This window comes from Cydia pomonella, chromosome 9, assembly GCF_033807575.1.
Source record: "Cydia pomonella isolate Wapato2018A chromosome 9, ilCydPomo1, whole genome shotgun sequence".
Taxonomy (NCBI): domain Eukaryota; kingdom Metazoa; phylum Arthropoda; class Insecta; order Lepidoptera; family Tortricidae; genus Cydia; species Cydia pomonella.
This window is the reverse complement of record NC_084711.1, coordinates 10578665-10595310: the sequence shown is the minus strand read 5'-3', so window position 1 is coordinate 10595310 and position 16646 is coordinate 10578665. Positions and strand designations below refer to the sequence as shown.

Genomic DNA, 16646 nt, shown 5'->3' with positions numbered 1-16646 from the left:
GCTCTGAAGAGTATGTGAGTCATGTGGCAGTGAAATTGTTAATCAGCTTAATGGCAATAAGTTAGACTAATTCAAGTTAAAGTAATTCATATAACGTTACTGTTGGTATTGAATTGTATGATTTAGATAAATACCTGAAATCCATGTCTTCGTCGTCTTGGACAGGGCTACGCGCTAATTCTCCATCTTCACATTGTTCATCATCGTAATTACTCATAATGAGGTTTCACGTTTAATATCACAGTAATGTTTAGACTAAAGTTTTATAAGCACAGTCACAAATTTTTACACATACACGCTTTTGTCATACGTAAAATTCAGCAACGTAACGGGGACTTCAACTCAACAAAAAAGACTCGACGCCATTTTAGTCAAGTGTATATGTCATTCCATTCGTAGAAAAGAAAAGAATAAAAAAATAACGATGAGACTATGCATGGACTATGCGCACGCTCGAACAAGTGAAACAGGATTACCAACAATACAGACAGAATAACAGACGATTGAACGGACTAATGTGGAGAATAAGGCCGTGGACCAAAGAATACAATACTCACTAGGAGGCTCGACCCGTGAGTGAGTATTGTATTCTTTGCCGTGGACTGGACGCACCAATTACTATTTCCACACTAACTCAGGTCAGAGGGCCTACCGAGAACCACGTTCGACGTGTTACCTCTCTGTCGCACTTGTAAATTCGTACGTAAATGTGACAGGAAGGCAACACGTCGAACGTGGTTCGCGGTAAGCCCTCAGGGGGCCTACCGCGAAAATCGATCGATCGAGCTCCATCCGCACGTAACATAACTCGAACGAAACGACCCGATTTTGGGCCCGAAAAAGAGTATTTTTCAGTTTTACCAAATATCAGCACATCGTTTACAATATATAAAATGTAAAGAAAACATTGAGCATTTTTGAAAATTAGAGACAAAGGATTTTTTACACTTCAAATATTGTTAACGCTGATATTAACGAAAACGATTATCAGGCCCGAAATCGGGACTGATTTCGGGCCCGAAATCAGAAAGTGTGGATATAATAGGGTTGTTTCCAATTTTTTGAAACGCTTGTATATGCCCTAAACTTCAGCTTCTATCCTAAAAACGGCTTAAAATATGTTAAATTAACAAAATTTTTTATTGACAAGAACAATATACATAATGGATATATACAGATGATTACTATAACTAGCTTATATATAAAATAGGCCCTTGAGGCATTGTACCAAGGATGCTGGCGGCATTTCCTCGTTGTATCGCAATACTGATACGTTGTGCGAGGAAGCCGCCAGCTCTTCGGTCACCAGTTACGTCAACCAGACGTTTCGCGATTTCTCCAAAAAACTTGTGCACGCTGGGACCCCATGGACCTAGGGTTTCAACGCCAAAAGGTACAAAATGGTACTCTCTACCGAGGCTCTTATATTTATTACGTTTCAAAATTTCGGCGCTTTCCGCCGCTGCGCCCGCTTTTACATTAGTCCGTTGGAGGTGGGACGGTGCCAGTGTGTCTACGCAAGTAGCATCCCACACTAACATCCGTCCCAAGCTCCAAGGAACCAAGGACACCCCATCAGGCCTCTTGCCATCATCCCTGATAATGCCAGTTGGCTCAAGAAGAGCAGGCACATTGATGGTGGCAAGAGATCGACGAATTAACAAAATATATTTTGACAGATGCTTTTGCTCCCAAAACGCTCTTTGAAAATTGTGTGACGTCACAGTTTACGGTTTGACACATAACTACATACACACGTAGAAGATACGAACTGTCAACTGACATTTGTCATTTGTTGTTTATCGCCTAACTGTCAACAGTGTCAATCCGAGAGTTGTGACGTCATCAGAATCTTCAATGACGTTTCGAGTTTGGTCACGTGACGTGTGCCAAAAGATATTTTAAATTCAATATTTACAAAAATATGGCCATTACAGGTCCCCTAAAAGTAGTTTAACATGTTTTTATAATCCAAAAGAATTTATTGGGATACAATTCTGCCCTAAGATTTGTAGATGGAAACAACCCTATTGGCGCTTTACAATAAATAGTATGTAAAATTTCAATCGATCGATTAAATGCGGCAATGTATTGAAAATCGTAGGCGATTATCGTAACGTTAGTATAGTTTGTCAAAGGGCTATCTCATTTCAAACATAGACAGAGGGAGTCATACTATCTTTGTCTTACACTAGTACTAGCATCCAAAAGAAAAGGATGAGTATAGTTTTTTTTGTTCTTATTTACTGACAAATTGGTTTGACCAACTATAGTATCTCTACCTTCCGTAGTTAGTAGAGTACATTAAAAAAAAAAAAAAAATTTTTATTTTGTACACAGCCATAAAACAGATTGACCATAGAGGTACAATAAGTATAGAGATAAAATGGTAGACCCGGCAGATGACTGAACTAGATGCTCTTATGGAACTTTTAGTAGGAGTATCAGAGAAAGAGCTATGATTTTTTGTCCTTGGCACAGTTTCAATTTTTTTATTCCCCACCGTAAATTTTAGAGTCTGGCTAACCAAATATTGTTGACAGATGTTGTATCACCAATTGTCTATAATTAAAAAAAAACTAAGTAAGTCTGATGTCAATTTATGTCATTCATTTAAATTGTTCGCGGTTTATAAGGGGTTTATTTCAGTTTATTTTAAATAATATTAGATTCGTAATAAGATTCATATACTAGCCGTGTCTTATCCACCCTCGACATTGGCAGAATCATCAACACCTTGATGGAGCCATAACACGAAAAATTGATTGAAATAATATTAATAATGACTATACCGAGTGAGGTCCGCAAACTATTATTTAACCTCGTAAATAATTACGACAATGTGCGAAGTCGACGTGAAGCGTTATATAACGAAAAACTGCAATGTTTACAAGTCGTAAACAATTTAGCAGGTTGGAGCTCTAATAATATTTTGATACTTTAAGTACCAGTTCTAACATTTGCCTATAACTTTGATTAAGTACGTGAATTTCTTAATACCTGAATCTCATGAACAGGACAAGTGTGTAAAGAAACGGATAAACTAGAAGTTCTGGAAAATATCAATAAAATCGAAACATTGGAACGTAACGAGTTACTGAAAACCAATATTTAGAAGAAATCTGTGGAGTGACTGGTCAGTAGTAATTTGATATAAAAATATAAAATATATAAAAATATCTTGGCGAAACATGTCTATACATATATGTCTTTGTACTTTACATAGTGCACGTCAACGTATTTTTAACTCATTTCCTTAGGTACCTTACGTGTGCATTAAAAATCAAAAATATTTTCTAGTATCAAAATTATAATTCCTAATACACAGTGTGACCAGCCCAAGATTTTTTGAATTTCCCGCCAAAAATGTGTAATATTTGAGTAGCCAGACTCTATAGTTCGTTCGCGTTTAGAATGCAGTAAAATCATTATTGTCGGCCGGCCTAGCTACGCCCGTAACCAATCAAATCGTTCCCAATTAGAAAATATAGTTTGACAATGATCATTTGAAGGCATATTTTCTAATTGGGAACGATTTGATTGGTTACGAGCATCGCTAGGCCGGCGGCTTGTAATGATTTTACTGCATTCTAAACGCGAACGAACTGTAGTATCGCTTATGATGGGCAACAAATAACGCGACCAAATAACGTAGGTTGTTTTTGGTATGTTGTCAGAGATGTTCAAACGTGTTTTTAATTTGGCGCATTACGTATGTTCTGTCCCTTATTTATATAGCACATCTATTTGATCCTATCATCTATGAGATTGACAGTGAGCGAGACAGAAGTCATGGACAGTCACAGTCAGACAAATCAGACAAATGGGCAGTTTATTATTGTAAGACACAATACGAAAACTATTTATTTTTATATTAAAGTAAATTAATTCTAATTATGATAGTGTTAATGATGATGTAAATAACATAATACTTCGTTTATTTATTTTTACGATTGAATGAGGCCTATAAACTAGGAAATCATTTGAAACAATGGTAAGCTTGTTTAGATTTACATTCAAATTGTTATTTTTTAATTATTCGATGTTATCGATAATATTGGACGCAACTAAACTACACTAGATAGAACTACTTAAAAACATTAGTGTCCTCTCCTTGAACAGCCACTTTTATTACCTGGTAAAGAATTTAACCAGCATTATAAGTGTCCAGGGTCGTATTTACCCTAGGGCCAAGGGGACCATGGCCCGGGGCGGCAGGCTTCGAGAGGCGGCGAAGCAGGTTTTTTTTCTTTATCAAGTTAACTGGCCCGGGGCACCAAATATTTAAATATGCTTCTGTACATGTCTATTAACTTGCTAAAATGTCAATTACAGAACAGTAAAATATTGAGTACAATTGCTAATGCTATAGACACCAAAGAGGAACTAAAGAAGCGGATAGAATCATCTAAACTTGTATCACAAGAGTTGCACACATGCATTCAAAATTGCCAAAACCGATTTGGAGGTAAAGCTGAACTTGCTACAGAAGATGATATAAGGTGATTGCTTATTTTTATCTGTATGGGTAAATTTACAAAAAAATATAATTAATAAATAAAGAAATGTCAAGACAAAAAAGAAAATGTCAATGTATACATAGCTAGGGACAACCTAGGTATTGTTGAAATGTCAAAAAGAATAAAATACAAATATATTTACAAAAACATTAAGTTATAAATAACTTTATCTGTAAAGTAATTTAAATGAAAAGTATAATGCTATTTATAAATTAATATTAGACTAATATCATTTGATAAATGCTCAACGGGTCTCAACTGTGCAAAAAGTTATTGTAATTGACCAAGGAATGGGATACAGTACAGTTTACTTGCATTGAACATATTGAGTTACAGCAATATCAGTTCCATCTATTTTGATAAGCATACTTGAATAGCAACAAAATTATATTATAGTAATTATAATCCACCAAACTAAAACCAAAAATAGTGAAATCTCAATAATCCGAAACTTTAATGGTCCGATCCTTCCAGTAATCAGCACTGAAATAGGACTGCAAGAGATCATTCTATGTCCAAGTTTACTATCTGTACTTATATTATAACACTGCCTTCTCTTTATAAATTGCAAAATAACTGTCAAAATTCTTTGGAATTGAAATTACTTTAGTGTAATGTATTTCTACAACATACTTAAAACACATCAAAATAAATACAAATTTAGTCTGACCTTGTGTCAGCATTAGTACCAGATTAGCGAGATTGTACTGTAATGAATAGACAATAAATTACTTTCTTTTTTACAGAATAGTACAGCTTTGTGAAAAATGGGAAAAAGTTCTCAGTCATGGTATAAGAACCAACTTATCCAACTCTGCTTTACAAAGCTTAGTGACTGCTGGGTTAAATTTTACATTTAATATTGTCAATATTGGTGTGTACCTTATGATACTACATTATATGATATATCACAGGTATTTATTTTGATGTTATTGTTACATTTTTCATTTTCTTATTTCAGGGAACTCATTGTGGAGTTACACATGTCTTCACCTCACTAAACATGAGAAAGAAAGATTTAAAATTCTATCAAATATTAACACTCCACTTGGGTACTTCAGGGCCTTCATTAGAGCTGCTTTAAATGAAAGATCACTTGAAAGGTTTGCTATTTAACACTTTTATTGGATCTTATTTATTGTATGTATCATTACTTACTTACATACTTTTTAAATGCCTATTTTCTTAATTATATCAAGTTATGGTGTCTTCAAATATATATATATATTTTTAATTACTTTAATATACCTACACTACAATCTAAACCAGTTTCCAGAGAAGCAAGTAGCAAGTTGGAGCTCTTATTCACTCCCATACCATCTTTTAAGCTTCTTATTGTATGCCAATTGTTTTTAATATGCTAGAAATCAGATTGTTTTTTTTTTTCTGGCCTTTGCTTAAATTATGCTCGACACCCCCCGGGAGGGAGGGATGGGGGATCCCTATCGTACATCGCGTGATTTGTGCACAAGCCCTTAATTAAAAAAATCGTCAGCTGGTTGTATCGCGGTGGAATGAACGTCAGCTGGTCGCATGAACATGTAAAAATAAGCGCTTTACTTTACCTTTTTATGATAGTAATAATAATCAATTAATGTAGCATTCCATCAGGCGTTTCAAATAAACGGGATGGATCGGAACGGATCACGCATACTTTGCGGACATAAGTGGTAAGATACGTATTTTTTAGATGTTCATGTAAAAACAGTATCAACTGGTAGGCGATGACTGTTTTTTTTATATGTTCATGTCATCAACTGATGGTCTTTCCACCGCGGTACAACCGGTTGACTATTTTTTTAATTCATGATAGCATCTAAACTATCATCTGACAAAGTATTAGCCGGGAGGCGATGACTGTCGATATATGCTCCTGGCCCGCGGTCTATATTTGCCGGAGTTCATGTAATTGAAGTGCAAACATTATCAAATTGACAGGTATCTCCAAAGCTGGGTAGCACATGGTCTTCTGATGGAGTACTATGAAGAAGGCGCATTAGTCAGGAACAATGAATTAGCATATCAGTTACCTAACATGGCTTCAGGTAATTCCTTACAATATTTAATTCCATCCAAGTTCTTTAGTAAACGACTAACCAGAAACCCTTTTATGTATTTTCACTATTATGCTGTCTCCCTGTCCATCTGCAGCTCAGAGACCATTACATACATACATACATATAATCACGCCTATTTCCCGGAGGGGTAGGCAGAGACCACGGATTTTCTCTTGCTACGATCCTGACATACCTCTTTCGCTTCCTTCACTTTCATAATATTCCTCGTACACGCTCGTCGGTTTAGGGTGCTATTGACCTGGCCTTTCTTCAGGATTTCCCCGATTTGATCAGAGAAAGTCCGCCGAGGTCTACCCCTTCCTGCTCCCTTTTCTACTTCGCCCTTATACACTGTCTTTGTTAACCTTCTTTCACTCATTCTTTTCACGTATCCAAACCATCTCAACATACCTTTCTCACTTTTTGTCACTACATCTTCGTTCAGTCCACACTTTTCCCTTATCACACTGTTCCTAATTCTATCTTGTAATTACACACCACACACTTCTCAACGCTCTCATTTCCATTGCATTCACATAATTCTGATGCCTCTCGTGCCATACCCACCTTTCGCTACCGTACATAAGTGTAGGCACCAACAACCCCTCTATGCGCAGCGTTGAGTGCCTGATTCACACGATTTCCAGCATTCACTCTCCTTTCAATGTCTTCATCATTGTGAACAAGGTTCCCAGATACACAAACTCTTTCACTTGTTCCCCTCTTTCTTGACCAATCAAAATTTCACAGTTTGTCATACTTTCTCCCTTTTCAAATACCATTACTTTCGTCTTACTCACATTTATTTTCATTCCTTTCCTTTCAAATAAGGACGAGATTTGCTTATATCTTTATGATGATGATGGCCTCCCAGACGTATCCGTCGACGGCGACATCCTGACAAGATTTTTTATTTATTAATATAGTTTTTAAAGGTTCTTTATTAACTATTACGCGCATGGGCGCGAGCGTGACTTGCAAATCCAAATTTGGTTTTGAAAGTCCGGCTGCAAGGAACACAGTAGAGCTGTCCAGATGAGTTGTATGTATAGTTGTAGGAGGGCTTGGCCGAGTTTTTCGGAGCTGACGTTTGGCGTCAAGATCTTCAAGCCAAGCGTTCAAAGTTGTCAATACCCGTATTGACAGCAGTTCGCCAGTCCGATCTCCGAGTCGCAAGCTCCTCCCACGACTCACAAGATATGCCGGTGGCCGACAGGTGGCGTTTTACGAATATCTTTATACGAATAACCTGTCAAGGCGTCCTTATGGCAAGCGACAAAGTGGGACGATTTTCCGGCTGTGGTCAGATTTTTTTGGTTATCTCAAACTAGGTCTAGTTAGCTCTTGATAAATTGTTCTCTAAAAATAATTGTTCCGAAACTGATATTTTACCGCCTCCTAGCCTAGTCGACAGTGACCCTGTCTACGAAGCAGGAGGTCCCAGGTTCGAATCCTGCTGTCATTTATTTGTGTGTTTATCACTATTTATTGTGCCTGAGTTATGGATGTTTTCTATGTATATAAGAATTTAAATATAACTATATATTGTATATACTCGTATCGTCGTTTAGTATTCATAACACATGCCTTATTGAGCTGTACTGTAGGACTAGGCTGATCTGGTAAAAAAAATACCAACTATATTATTTATTAAACTTATATTAACTACTTATCTCTTTGATTTGGTACTATTGGAATGCTTTAAAACTTGTAGTTTTTTTAGGATTATCAACAATTTTGTTTGCATTATCAATTGATAGAGCGGAATTAAATGAAACTCAGCAAGCAAATCAGTCAAATAAAGCAGAACTAGTCATATCCTTGCCTGCTCCTGTGAAACCTTCCAATGTAAAGAGGAAGCCGCTGCGCCAAGTCATATCATTTGACAAAAATGATTCGAAAAATAAAACCAAAGATGACAGAAAACTGTTACGCTCGCCAAGTATGAAAGATGACTCTTTATGGAACAGCGCGCCCGCTACATGCCTGAACTCTCCAGATTCTAAAACTCTTCCTCAAGCTTCCACTAGTGAACCCACCAGTTCTGAATATAAGAATAGCATACGACATTTCTTCCCAGATAGCGTAAAGGGCATAGATAGTCCCTCGCAAATCCTTTCAAAATTGTCAGAGTGTGCTAAAGAAATATTTTCGTCATCTAACAGCATAGATACAAACAATGTAGCAAAAGATGATATATCTGTATCGAGTATTAACAATTTAAAGATATCGGAAAGTGACAGTGAAGAAGTAGCGGGTAGCATTGACGGGAGCACTTCTTGCCTGGAACTCTGTTTTACGGAAGACGAAAGTGTACCTGAAGACAAATCTTACTCCATTTTAGAAATAAGAGAAAAGGAATATTTGAATTTACAATTAAAGTGTAATCATATTGAGCAGACCAGCAAGGAAAAAATACTTAAATTAGAGAAAATCATTTTGGATTTAAGCAAGTAAGTTTGACTCCACATATATTATGATTCTAAATGATATTATTCAAATCAAAATATAATATCAATGTATATTTTTTGTGAGATAGTTTAGTTATAAACATTGACATAATATATATCTAAGGACGGGCCTTACGGGCAATAAGAATGAGGCCAGTAGCGGTGTCACGTACACGAATTCGAGTCAATCGTGCAGTCTAACGCAACTAGTTACACTTAGACTGCAGGATTGGCTCGAATTCGTGTATTATAAGTATATACCAATGTTGTAAGATAATGTTTTGTATTTCAGAGAAAATGATCGTCTTAAAGAACAATTAAGACAGTACATGTCTGCTGTTGAAATGGGGGTTGCTTTGAAAAACAACGGCGAGGAGCAGGAAGCTGAACAGTATGAGAAAAAACTGGTCCAAGTATGTATCATTTTACACATCTCTTAAGTGTATAAGGGTATTCGTTAGTTATAGTAATAGTTAGTATGTTAAGAAAGTATTAACAAAGAAACCCGACCCGAAGTGGGTGTTAGTCCTGCGCGTCTTTTTGTGCCATTTCCGCCCAAAGAATTCTTCTTCCTCGCGTTGTCCCGGCATTTTTGCCACGGCTCATGAGAGCCTGGGGTCCGCTTGACAACTAATCCCACGATTTGGCGTAGGCACTAGTTTTTACGAAAGTGACTGCCATCTGACCTTCCAACCCAGAGGGCAAGCTAGGCCTTGTTAGGATTAGTCCGGTTTCCTCACGATGTTTCCGTCCAAAGAATTATGCTACTCAAATTTGTCAGCCCATATAGATTGTGCTTAGGGAAGGTGTTTTTCATACGAACTAATTAACAGTTGCATTCCCTAAGTGTTGTACGGTCCCAATCATTATGCGGTAGTTAGTTTGTTTTGCGCTAACACTGAGTTTTGCACCGCTCTTCGTTTTAGTTTTCCTTATATAAATATGGTCATAGTCCTACTCTTGTGTCGTCTATATTTACAACAGGTTGCAGAAATGCACGCAGAGCTGATGGAGTTCAATCAACATTTACAAAAACGCTTACAAGAATTAGAGAGCAGATCGGAACTCGAGATACTCGACCATCCTGAAACTAATGTGAAGGCTTATATCCCCACCGCGTTTCTGGTCGGGAAGAAAACTCAGTCCTACCACGTCTATCAGGTTATGACTACCTATAATCTATATAAAAGATAATCTAAGATTTTCTTGTTTTATATGTTATGAAAAGCACAATAATATTAATGGTCTTTTGCCATTAACTACATTCTAATATTTCTGTGACTCTGTTAAGTCACATTTAGGATTAACTTTACATTGGACATTTCATACCGTTAATATTTACAACCAAATTGGCTTGAACCCTAAATGGCTCAACAATCAAAAGTCTATTTAAGTTTCTACACGATATAAATATGATTTTATTTTTCAAATAGTCATTGGATTGGTATTGAAAAAGGCGAAAATATGGTTTTCTATATATAATACATATTCTAAATTCACATAAAATATCAATGTAAAACTCTACTATGAGTGACCGTTTTTTTTGCTTAGAGGCAAGAGACTGAACTTTCTGACCGAACAAAGCTTTGAAACTTGTATGTTAATTGATGTTATAAATTTCACAGATATTTCTCAAAATTGGTCATGAAGAATGGAATGTGTATCACCGATATGCTAAGTTTCACGAGCTCCACATGCAGCTAAAGAAATTACATCCAGACATAGCCTCATATAATTTTCCTCCAAAGAAAACGCTGCGAAAACGGGTACGTTATACGTTATTTATAGTTTTGGTTTAGTTAGCTAATCGCACACTAGATAGCGCTGTTCCGTTAGTTACAAATTCTGAATCGCGCTATTGAGCTTTTTATTGTTATAATGACACCTAGACTCCTACATTTTTTTAGTTTCCTAATCTCACGCTAGATGGCGTTGCTATTAAGATTTTTCTTTCTTTGATTAATGACCCCAGACTATTTAACTAACATTATATTTAATTATCAAATTCCTCGCTAGATGGCGCTGTTCCCTGCTGCAAATTTCTGAATCGCGCTATTAAAATGTTCTCGTTACAATGACACCCAGAATCATATTCTTTAGTTACCTAATTCCACGCTAGGTGGCGTTGCTCCCTGCAACAAAAATTCTGAATCACGCTATCAAGATTTTTCTTGGGATAATAACCCTAGACTAATATAACTAATTTTATTTAGTTATCCCGTTCTTCGCTAGATGGCGCTGTTCCCCTACAGCAAAATTCTGAATCACGCAAATTTCGAACTATTATTTATAGCTGACAGCTGGACACTTTTGCAACAGTTCTACCATAAGAGATTTCACTCCTTTTAAATCCACTCTGTCCTTTATGCCAATTTCCACCATTATGAACTTTTTCCAAAAAACGATACGTCAGTAAAATTATATCTAATTCACAAAATTTCACGAGAATTGCGACCTGTAGAGAACATACGAAAGCCGTTTGCCCGACTAAAAACTGACACCTTCGCTAACGCTTCGGTCAATAAATCATCGCGCTATGGTGAATTGGACATTGACCACGCTAACTTGGTGGACGGTCGTAACTATCAATGAATGGACTATAAACCGTTGGTTTGTTTGTAAATCAGGACGCGCATCTCGTGGAGAGCCGGCGATTGGCGCTGCAGGCGTACCTGCGCCACATTTTGCTGGTCCAACCGGAGTTGAGGGAGTGCACCAGTCGAGCGCAGCTTATCACCATCTTGCCGTTCTTCGGGTAAGCAAATATAAACAAATAATACCTGGATAAGATCAGATGGAGGGTAGATCGTATAATCGCAATTGCTACCAAACCAGCAGTTATTTTACATCACTAGCAGTACAATGTATGACGCCATTTCATCCCGCCCCTCTTGCCATATTGTAGTAACCGCTCAATAGTGTGTTAGGAACGTTTAAAAAAACGTGTGAACAGGGTGAAATTTATTTATTTATACTCTATTTTGAATTTAATGGATAAGACTGGATTTTTCAACGTATGCATGCAACTTATTTTCCTTGCTTTAGAGTTCGAATCAGCAATTAGTCCGATCTTGAAGAAAGAAGAAGGTTTGCTGTCTAGAAAAATATTTTATTTTTTATCTTTATTATTTGCATGTAACATTCAGAAGTAAAAGTTAGTGAGAAATAAGTAATATAGTTTTTTGTACCGCCCTTCCAACTCTACTAAAAATAGCCGATCTTATCCGGGTATACCTTATACAGAGAAATTCAGCACCATATAGTTAACTTCTTGCCTTCAGCTCTCAAATCTGCTACAATATTGGGCTATTTTACAGTTTTAGGGCTCATACCTCAAAATTAAAATAATTCAACACTTGTCGTGCTCGTCTGTCTGTATGTTACAAAATTACTGGACCGATTGAGTTGAAATTTGATGTGTAACCTTAATGAATTAACTAATCTAAAACGTACTTTGTGGCACCTTGTTGGTTAAATTAGAAAAACAAGACATACTTTATTGTGTGATATGAAAAGAAAGGGCTAGATTGAGAATCTCAAGTATATTTTTATTATTTTAAGGAAAATTGTTGCGAGGTCGGCATAATATACCTACTATGGTTTTTAAGCAATAAGACGGCCTGTTGTTTACCTTTACTTCTGTTGCTGTTTTTTTCTGTATTATTTTTTATTGAGGCGTGCAATAAATAATATTTGTATTGTCTTGGATTCCTTCCAGCACATCATCGTCCTCGAGATCGAACGGATCGAGTCACGTGCTAAATCGTCAACATTCCACCGAGTCGACTTCCACTTACGATGCTCTCTGATTGCCAAGTAAATAGCTACCATTATTATTATTACGACCTTTAGACATGGTTGCGTAAATAAACTGCAATAAAACATGTGTAGAGGCAGTTATCATGTAAGTCAGACATGTATTTTTACTTTACACAGTTTTTTTCACGTACCTAGTTAATTTAGGCTTGTCTAAAGCCTGCTTTACAGAAAACCTATGAGAATTAGCTAGCGTAAATTGAGGGCCGTTTTGAAATATACTTTTGTATTTTTTCGTTAAAATATAAATAAGAAGAAGTAACTTACTAAAATATTATTTATACAGGCTGTTTATTTAGTCACCTGCAATAATTTACGGACTGAATATATATGTAGGTCATACTGACACCGAAATAGTACATTACGATACAAGTGCGAAAAATAGGAAATTCGAAACGAGTGGCGATAAATTAAAACACGACCGAAGGGAGTGTTTTAAATCGACACGAGTTGCGAATTACCTATTCGCACATGTATCGTACAACGTTTTACAGTACATATGGCCCTTTAAATGTTCGACACAGTAACATAATATGCTACTTCTCGCACTAGTGCTATAAAGTAGCCCCATATGTACTGTAAAGTATTTTATAACAGACAACTTTAGGGCAAAGCAACAAAGTAGACTGGGTATCTGGCAATCTAAATAGGAAAGCTTAGTTATTAGAAAAACTACTTGGAATAATAAAATATATTGAGTAGTTGTCATGTAAAATTGTAACTAGAATTCATAAAAAATTTTGAAAAAAATAAATAAAAGCCATACATCTCCTTAAGGTGGTTCGATTTTCATACAAAAAACAATCGCTATTAATTAATTAATTACACAATATTATTATATAAATAGTTGCGCATCTATCTACTTTCGAATATTCATTTGCGCTAAATTAATAGAAAAACTTTGTTTCATACAGAAATCATGCAATAATCAACGTTATATTTTTATACATTTTACTCATGTGTGTGTGACAAATGTCGTGTACAAATACATTGCGGCGTTGCCACTCCATGCCTCGCACGGCCATCGGCGCGACGTTGCGATGTTTGACGCGTTTTTAGCTGACTCTGTCGACACTGACACTCAGTGTGACCAGGCGTACGATAATTGTCGTACATGTAAGATAATTTGAAGAGCATTATCGTACACTAAAGTACTATAATTTCAGCCCTTGGATGATGCCACCTTAAAAGTCTAGTAATTTGAAGCAAAATATGACACTTTCTCTCAGAAATAGGCTAAGATTAGTATCTTTTGGGTGTTCGGCTCCTTGGTGTAAGTTTAAAGTTTAAAATGTCACAATTTCCTGTATACCGTTTGAGTCTATCCCAAAAATACACAAACATAAACAGATTTTTTGCGCAATTTAGACGAAAATTGTCTTTTTTTATTATATATTGGAAATTTAAGCTTATTTTGCTAGACATTTTTAGGGGCTGCCTTTTTGATTGGCGTACGATATTTTTTTCAACGGTACAATAATATTGACACTCAAGTGCGATAATTCTCTTCCGGTCACCTGGCAACACTGCTGAAACTTGACAGGACCTGGGGGCCTACCGCGAAAACCGAAATTCGCAAATTGCGGGGATCTTTCTCTTTTACTCTCACTAAGACGTAATTAGAGTGACAGAGAAAAATGCCCGAAATTGACGAATTTCGATTTTCCCGGTAGCCGCCCTGGTGCTTGAGGTACTTGATAGAAAACAACGCTGCCGCATGTTCTGAATTGTGATTTTATTTGTTTTTGGATTGAAAATGATAGCAACGTCTAAATCAAGTTACAAAAATCATCGATATTCTGGTCCGCGAAAAACCAGGAAAAGTGTAACTGTAATTGGAGTCTACAAAAATGACCAATTCATAGAAAATATGACCTAGAAACTAGTTCACTTTTATAAAACTCAATTTTGCCCGAGATTGTACTTAGGCGAATACCTAAGGGAGCTAAGTGTATTGATCTTGAATAATTAGTTGGCTAATACATATATGACTCCAACATGTTATGGACATTTACATCATAACTATTATACCTAGTTGGTTACTAAGTTCTGTTACTCGATTTCTTTCTTTCTTCCTAGCGTTGTCCCAGCATATTGCCACGGCTCAATGGAGCTTGGGGTCCGCTTTGACTACTAATCCCAAGATTTGGCGTAGGCACTAGTTTTTACGAAAGCCACTGCCATCTGACCTTCCAACCCAGAGGGTAAAACTAAGCCTTGTTGGGATTAGTCCAGTTTCCTCACGATGTTTTCCTTCACCGAAAAGCGACTGGTAAATATCAAATGATATCTGTTCTGAAGTTCTGTTACTCGATTTGCAACCTCTTTATTTCCGTTAAAACAAATGCTACCGAAAAAATAAAAAATGACATAATGTGGTGGATTTGTGAGCTATAATTATATATCACACATAACGCTTATCTCGTCGTATCTATAATGAATTGGGGCCTAAAAGAGAATCGTATTCCAATTTTTTGAAACGCTTGTATTACTTTCTATATTAACTAAAAGTTGCCTTAAAATTCAGCTTTTATACTAAAAACGGCTTTAAATATGTTAAATTAACAAAATATATTTTGACAGATGCTTTCACGCCCAAAACGCTCTTTGAAAATTGTGTGACGTCACAGTTTATGGTTTGACACATAACTACATACACACGTAGAAGATACGAACTGTCAACTGATATTTGTCATTTGTTGTTAATCGCCTAAGGGGGCGTCCATTAATCGCGTCATACGTTTTTGGCTTGTTTTAGACCCCCCCCTCCCCCATGGTGATCTTTGGTGATATTTTCAGGACCCCCCCCCCCATCCAATATGACGTGTATTTTTTTCGACAACTAAAGAACAGTTTTCTAACAAATGAACCTAAGTACACGTGAAGGATAATAAGGGCGGAAAACTATTATTTTTATTTTATTGACTATAATACAGTATAGCACAGATGAAAAAAAAATACACGTGATACGTGTCCATACCCCCCCGTCCCCTGTGGTGATCATTGGTGATTTTTTGCTGACCCCCTCCCCCCCCCCTATACAATATGACGCGATTAATGGACGCCCCCTAACTGTCAACAGTGTCAACATGTTTTTATAATCCAAAACAATTTTTTGGGATACAATTATGCCCTAAGATTTGTAGATGGAAACAACCCTATTGCGTTGCACAAATGTGAGCACCCGCCAAACATGATTTTGGGTGTGTCATACTCAGGGCTAACACAGATTCATTTCTGTGAAAAAGGTGTGAAAATAGTGAAGCCCTTAAGCCACACCCTATTTCAAAACCAGCCATGGATCTTTGAACAGGACTTAGCTCCTGCACATAAGGCAAAAACAACTCAAGCCTGGTTTCGAAGGAACAAAATTGACTTTATTGCCCACGAAGACTGGCCGTCCTCCAGCCCGGACCTTAACCCCCTGGATTATACCATATAGCAGGTTATTGAGGAGAAAGCCTGTGCTAAACCCCACACAAATCTTAACTCCCTCAAGCGGGCCATAGTTAAGACAGTGACGGAATTAGACATGACAATCGTGCGTGCCGCTATTGATGACTGGCCTCGTCGTTTGAGGGCCTGTGTCAAAGCCAGAGGAGGCGATTTTGAATGATATTGTCATATGTAATTCCTGATTTTGTGTACTTCATTTTAATATATACTTTATTATACTTTCGTTGGTATATTTTATGTAGATAAAGATTATTGCAGGAACAGAATTTAATAACCAACTAGGTAGAAAACAATGCAATACATAAACACATAAATTGGATATGATGTGATCCGTTGAATGAAATTGA

General features: G+C 36.7%; 2 protein-coding genes across 2 annotated transcripts in view; one reads left to right on the top strand and one right to left on the bottom strand.

The window, feature by feature from the left end:
* LOC133521322 (cyclin-dependent kinase 11B) overlaps window positions 1–450 on the bottom strand; it is a 32087-nt gene extending 31637 nt beyond the window's left edge. Inside the window, exon 1 of the mRNA XM_061856222.1 lies at window positions 135–450. Coding sequence (XP_061712206.1) covers window positions 135–217 — 83 coding nt within the window. The 5' untranslated portion in view covers window positions 218–450. The remainder of the gene's footprint in view (window positions 1–134) is intronic.
* A 3335-nt stretch (window positions 451–3785) lies between these two features.
* On the top strand, window positions 3786–12939 carry LOC133521325 (sorting nexin-29-like). Its single transcript, XM_061856228.1, has 11 exons — window positions 3786–3994; window positions 4336–4502; window positions 5267–5394; window positions 5482–5623; window positions 6459–6565; window positions 8301–9030; window positions 9320–9440; window positions 10012–10188; window positions 10653–10793; window positions 11655–11782; window positions 12746–12939. Exons 1-11 carry the CDS (start codon window positions 3992–3994, stop codon window positions 12834–12836), a joined length of 1935 nt encoding a protein of 644 aa, XP_061712212.1. The 5' UTR covers window positions 3786–3991; the 3' UTR covers window positions 12837–12939.
* Window positions 12940–16646: the final 3707 nt, after the last annotated feature.

Coding starts and splice junctions, on each gene's coding strand:
- LOC133521325 (XM_061856228.1), top strand. Junction 9,031..9,319: donor ATCATTTTGGATTTAAGCAA/GTAAGTTTGACT, acceptor TTTGTATTTCAG/AGAAAATGATCGTCTTAAAG. Junction 10,794..11,654: donor AGAAAACGCTGCGAAAACGG/GTACGTTATACG, acceptor TTTGTAAATCAG/GACGCGCATCTCGTGGAGAG.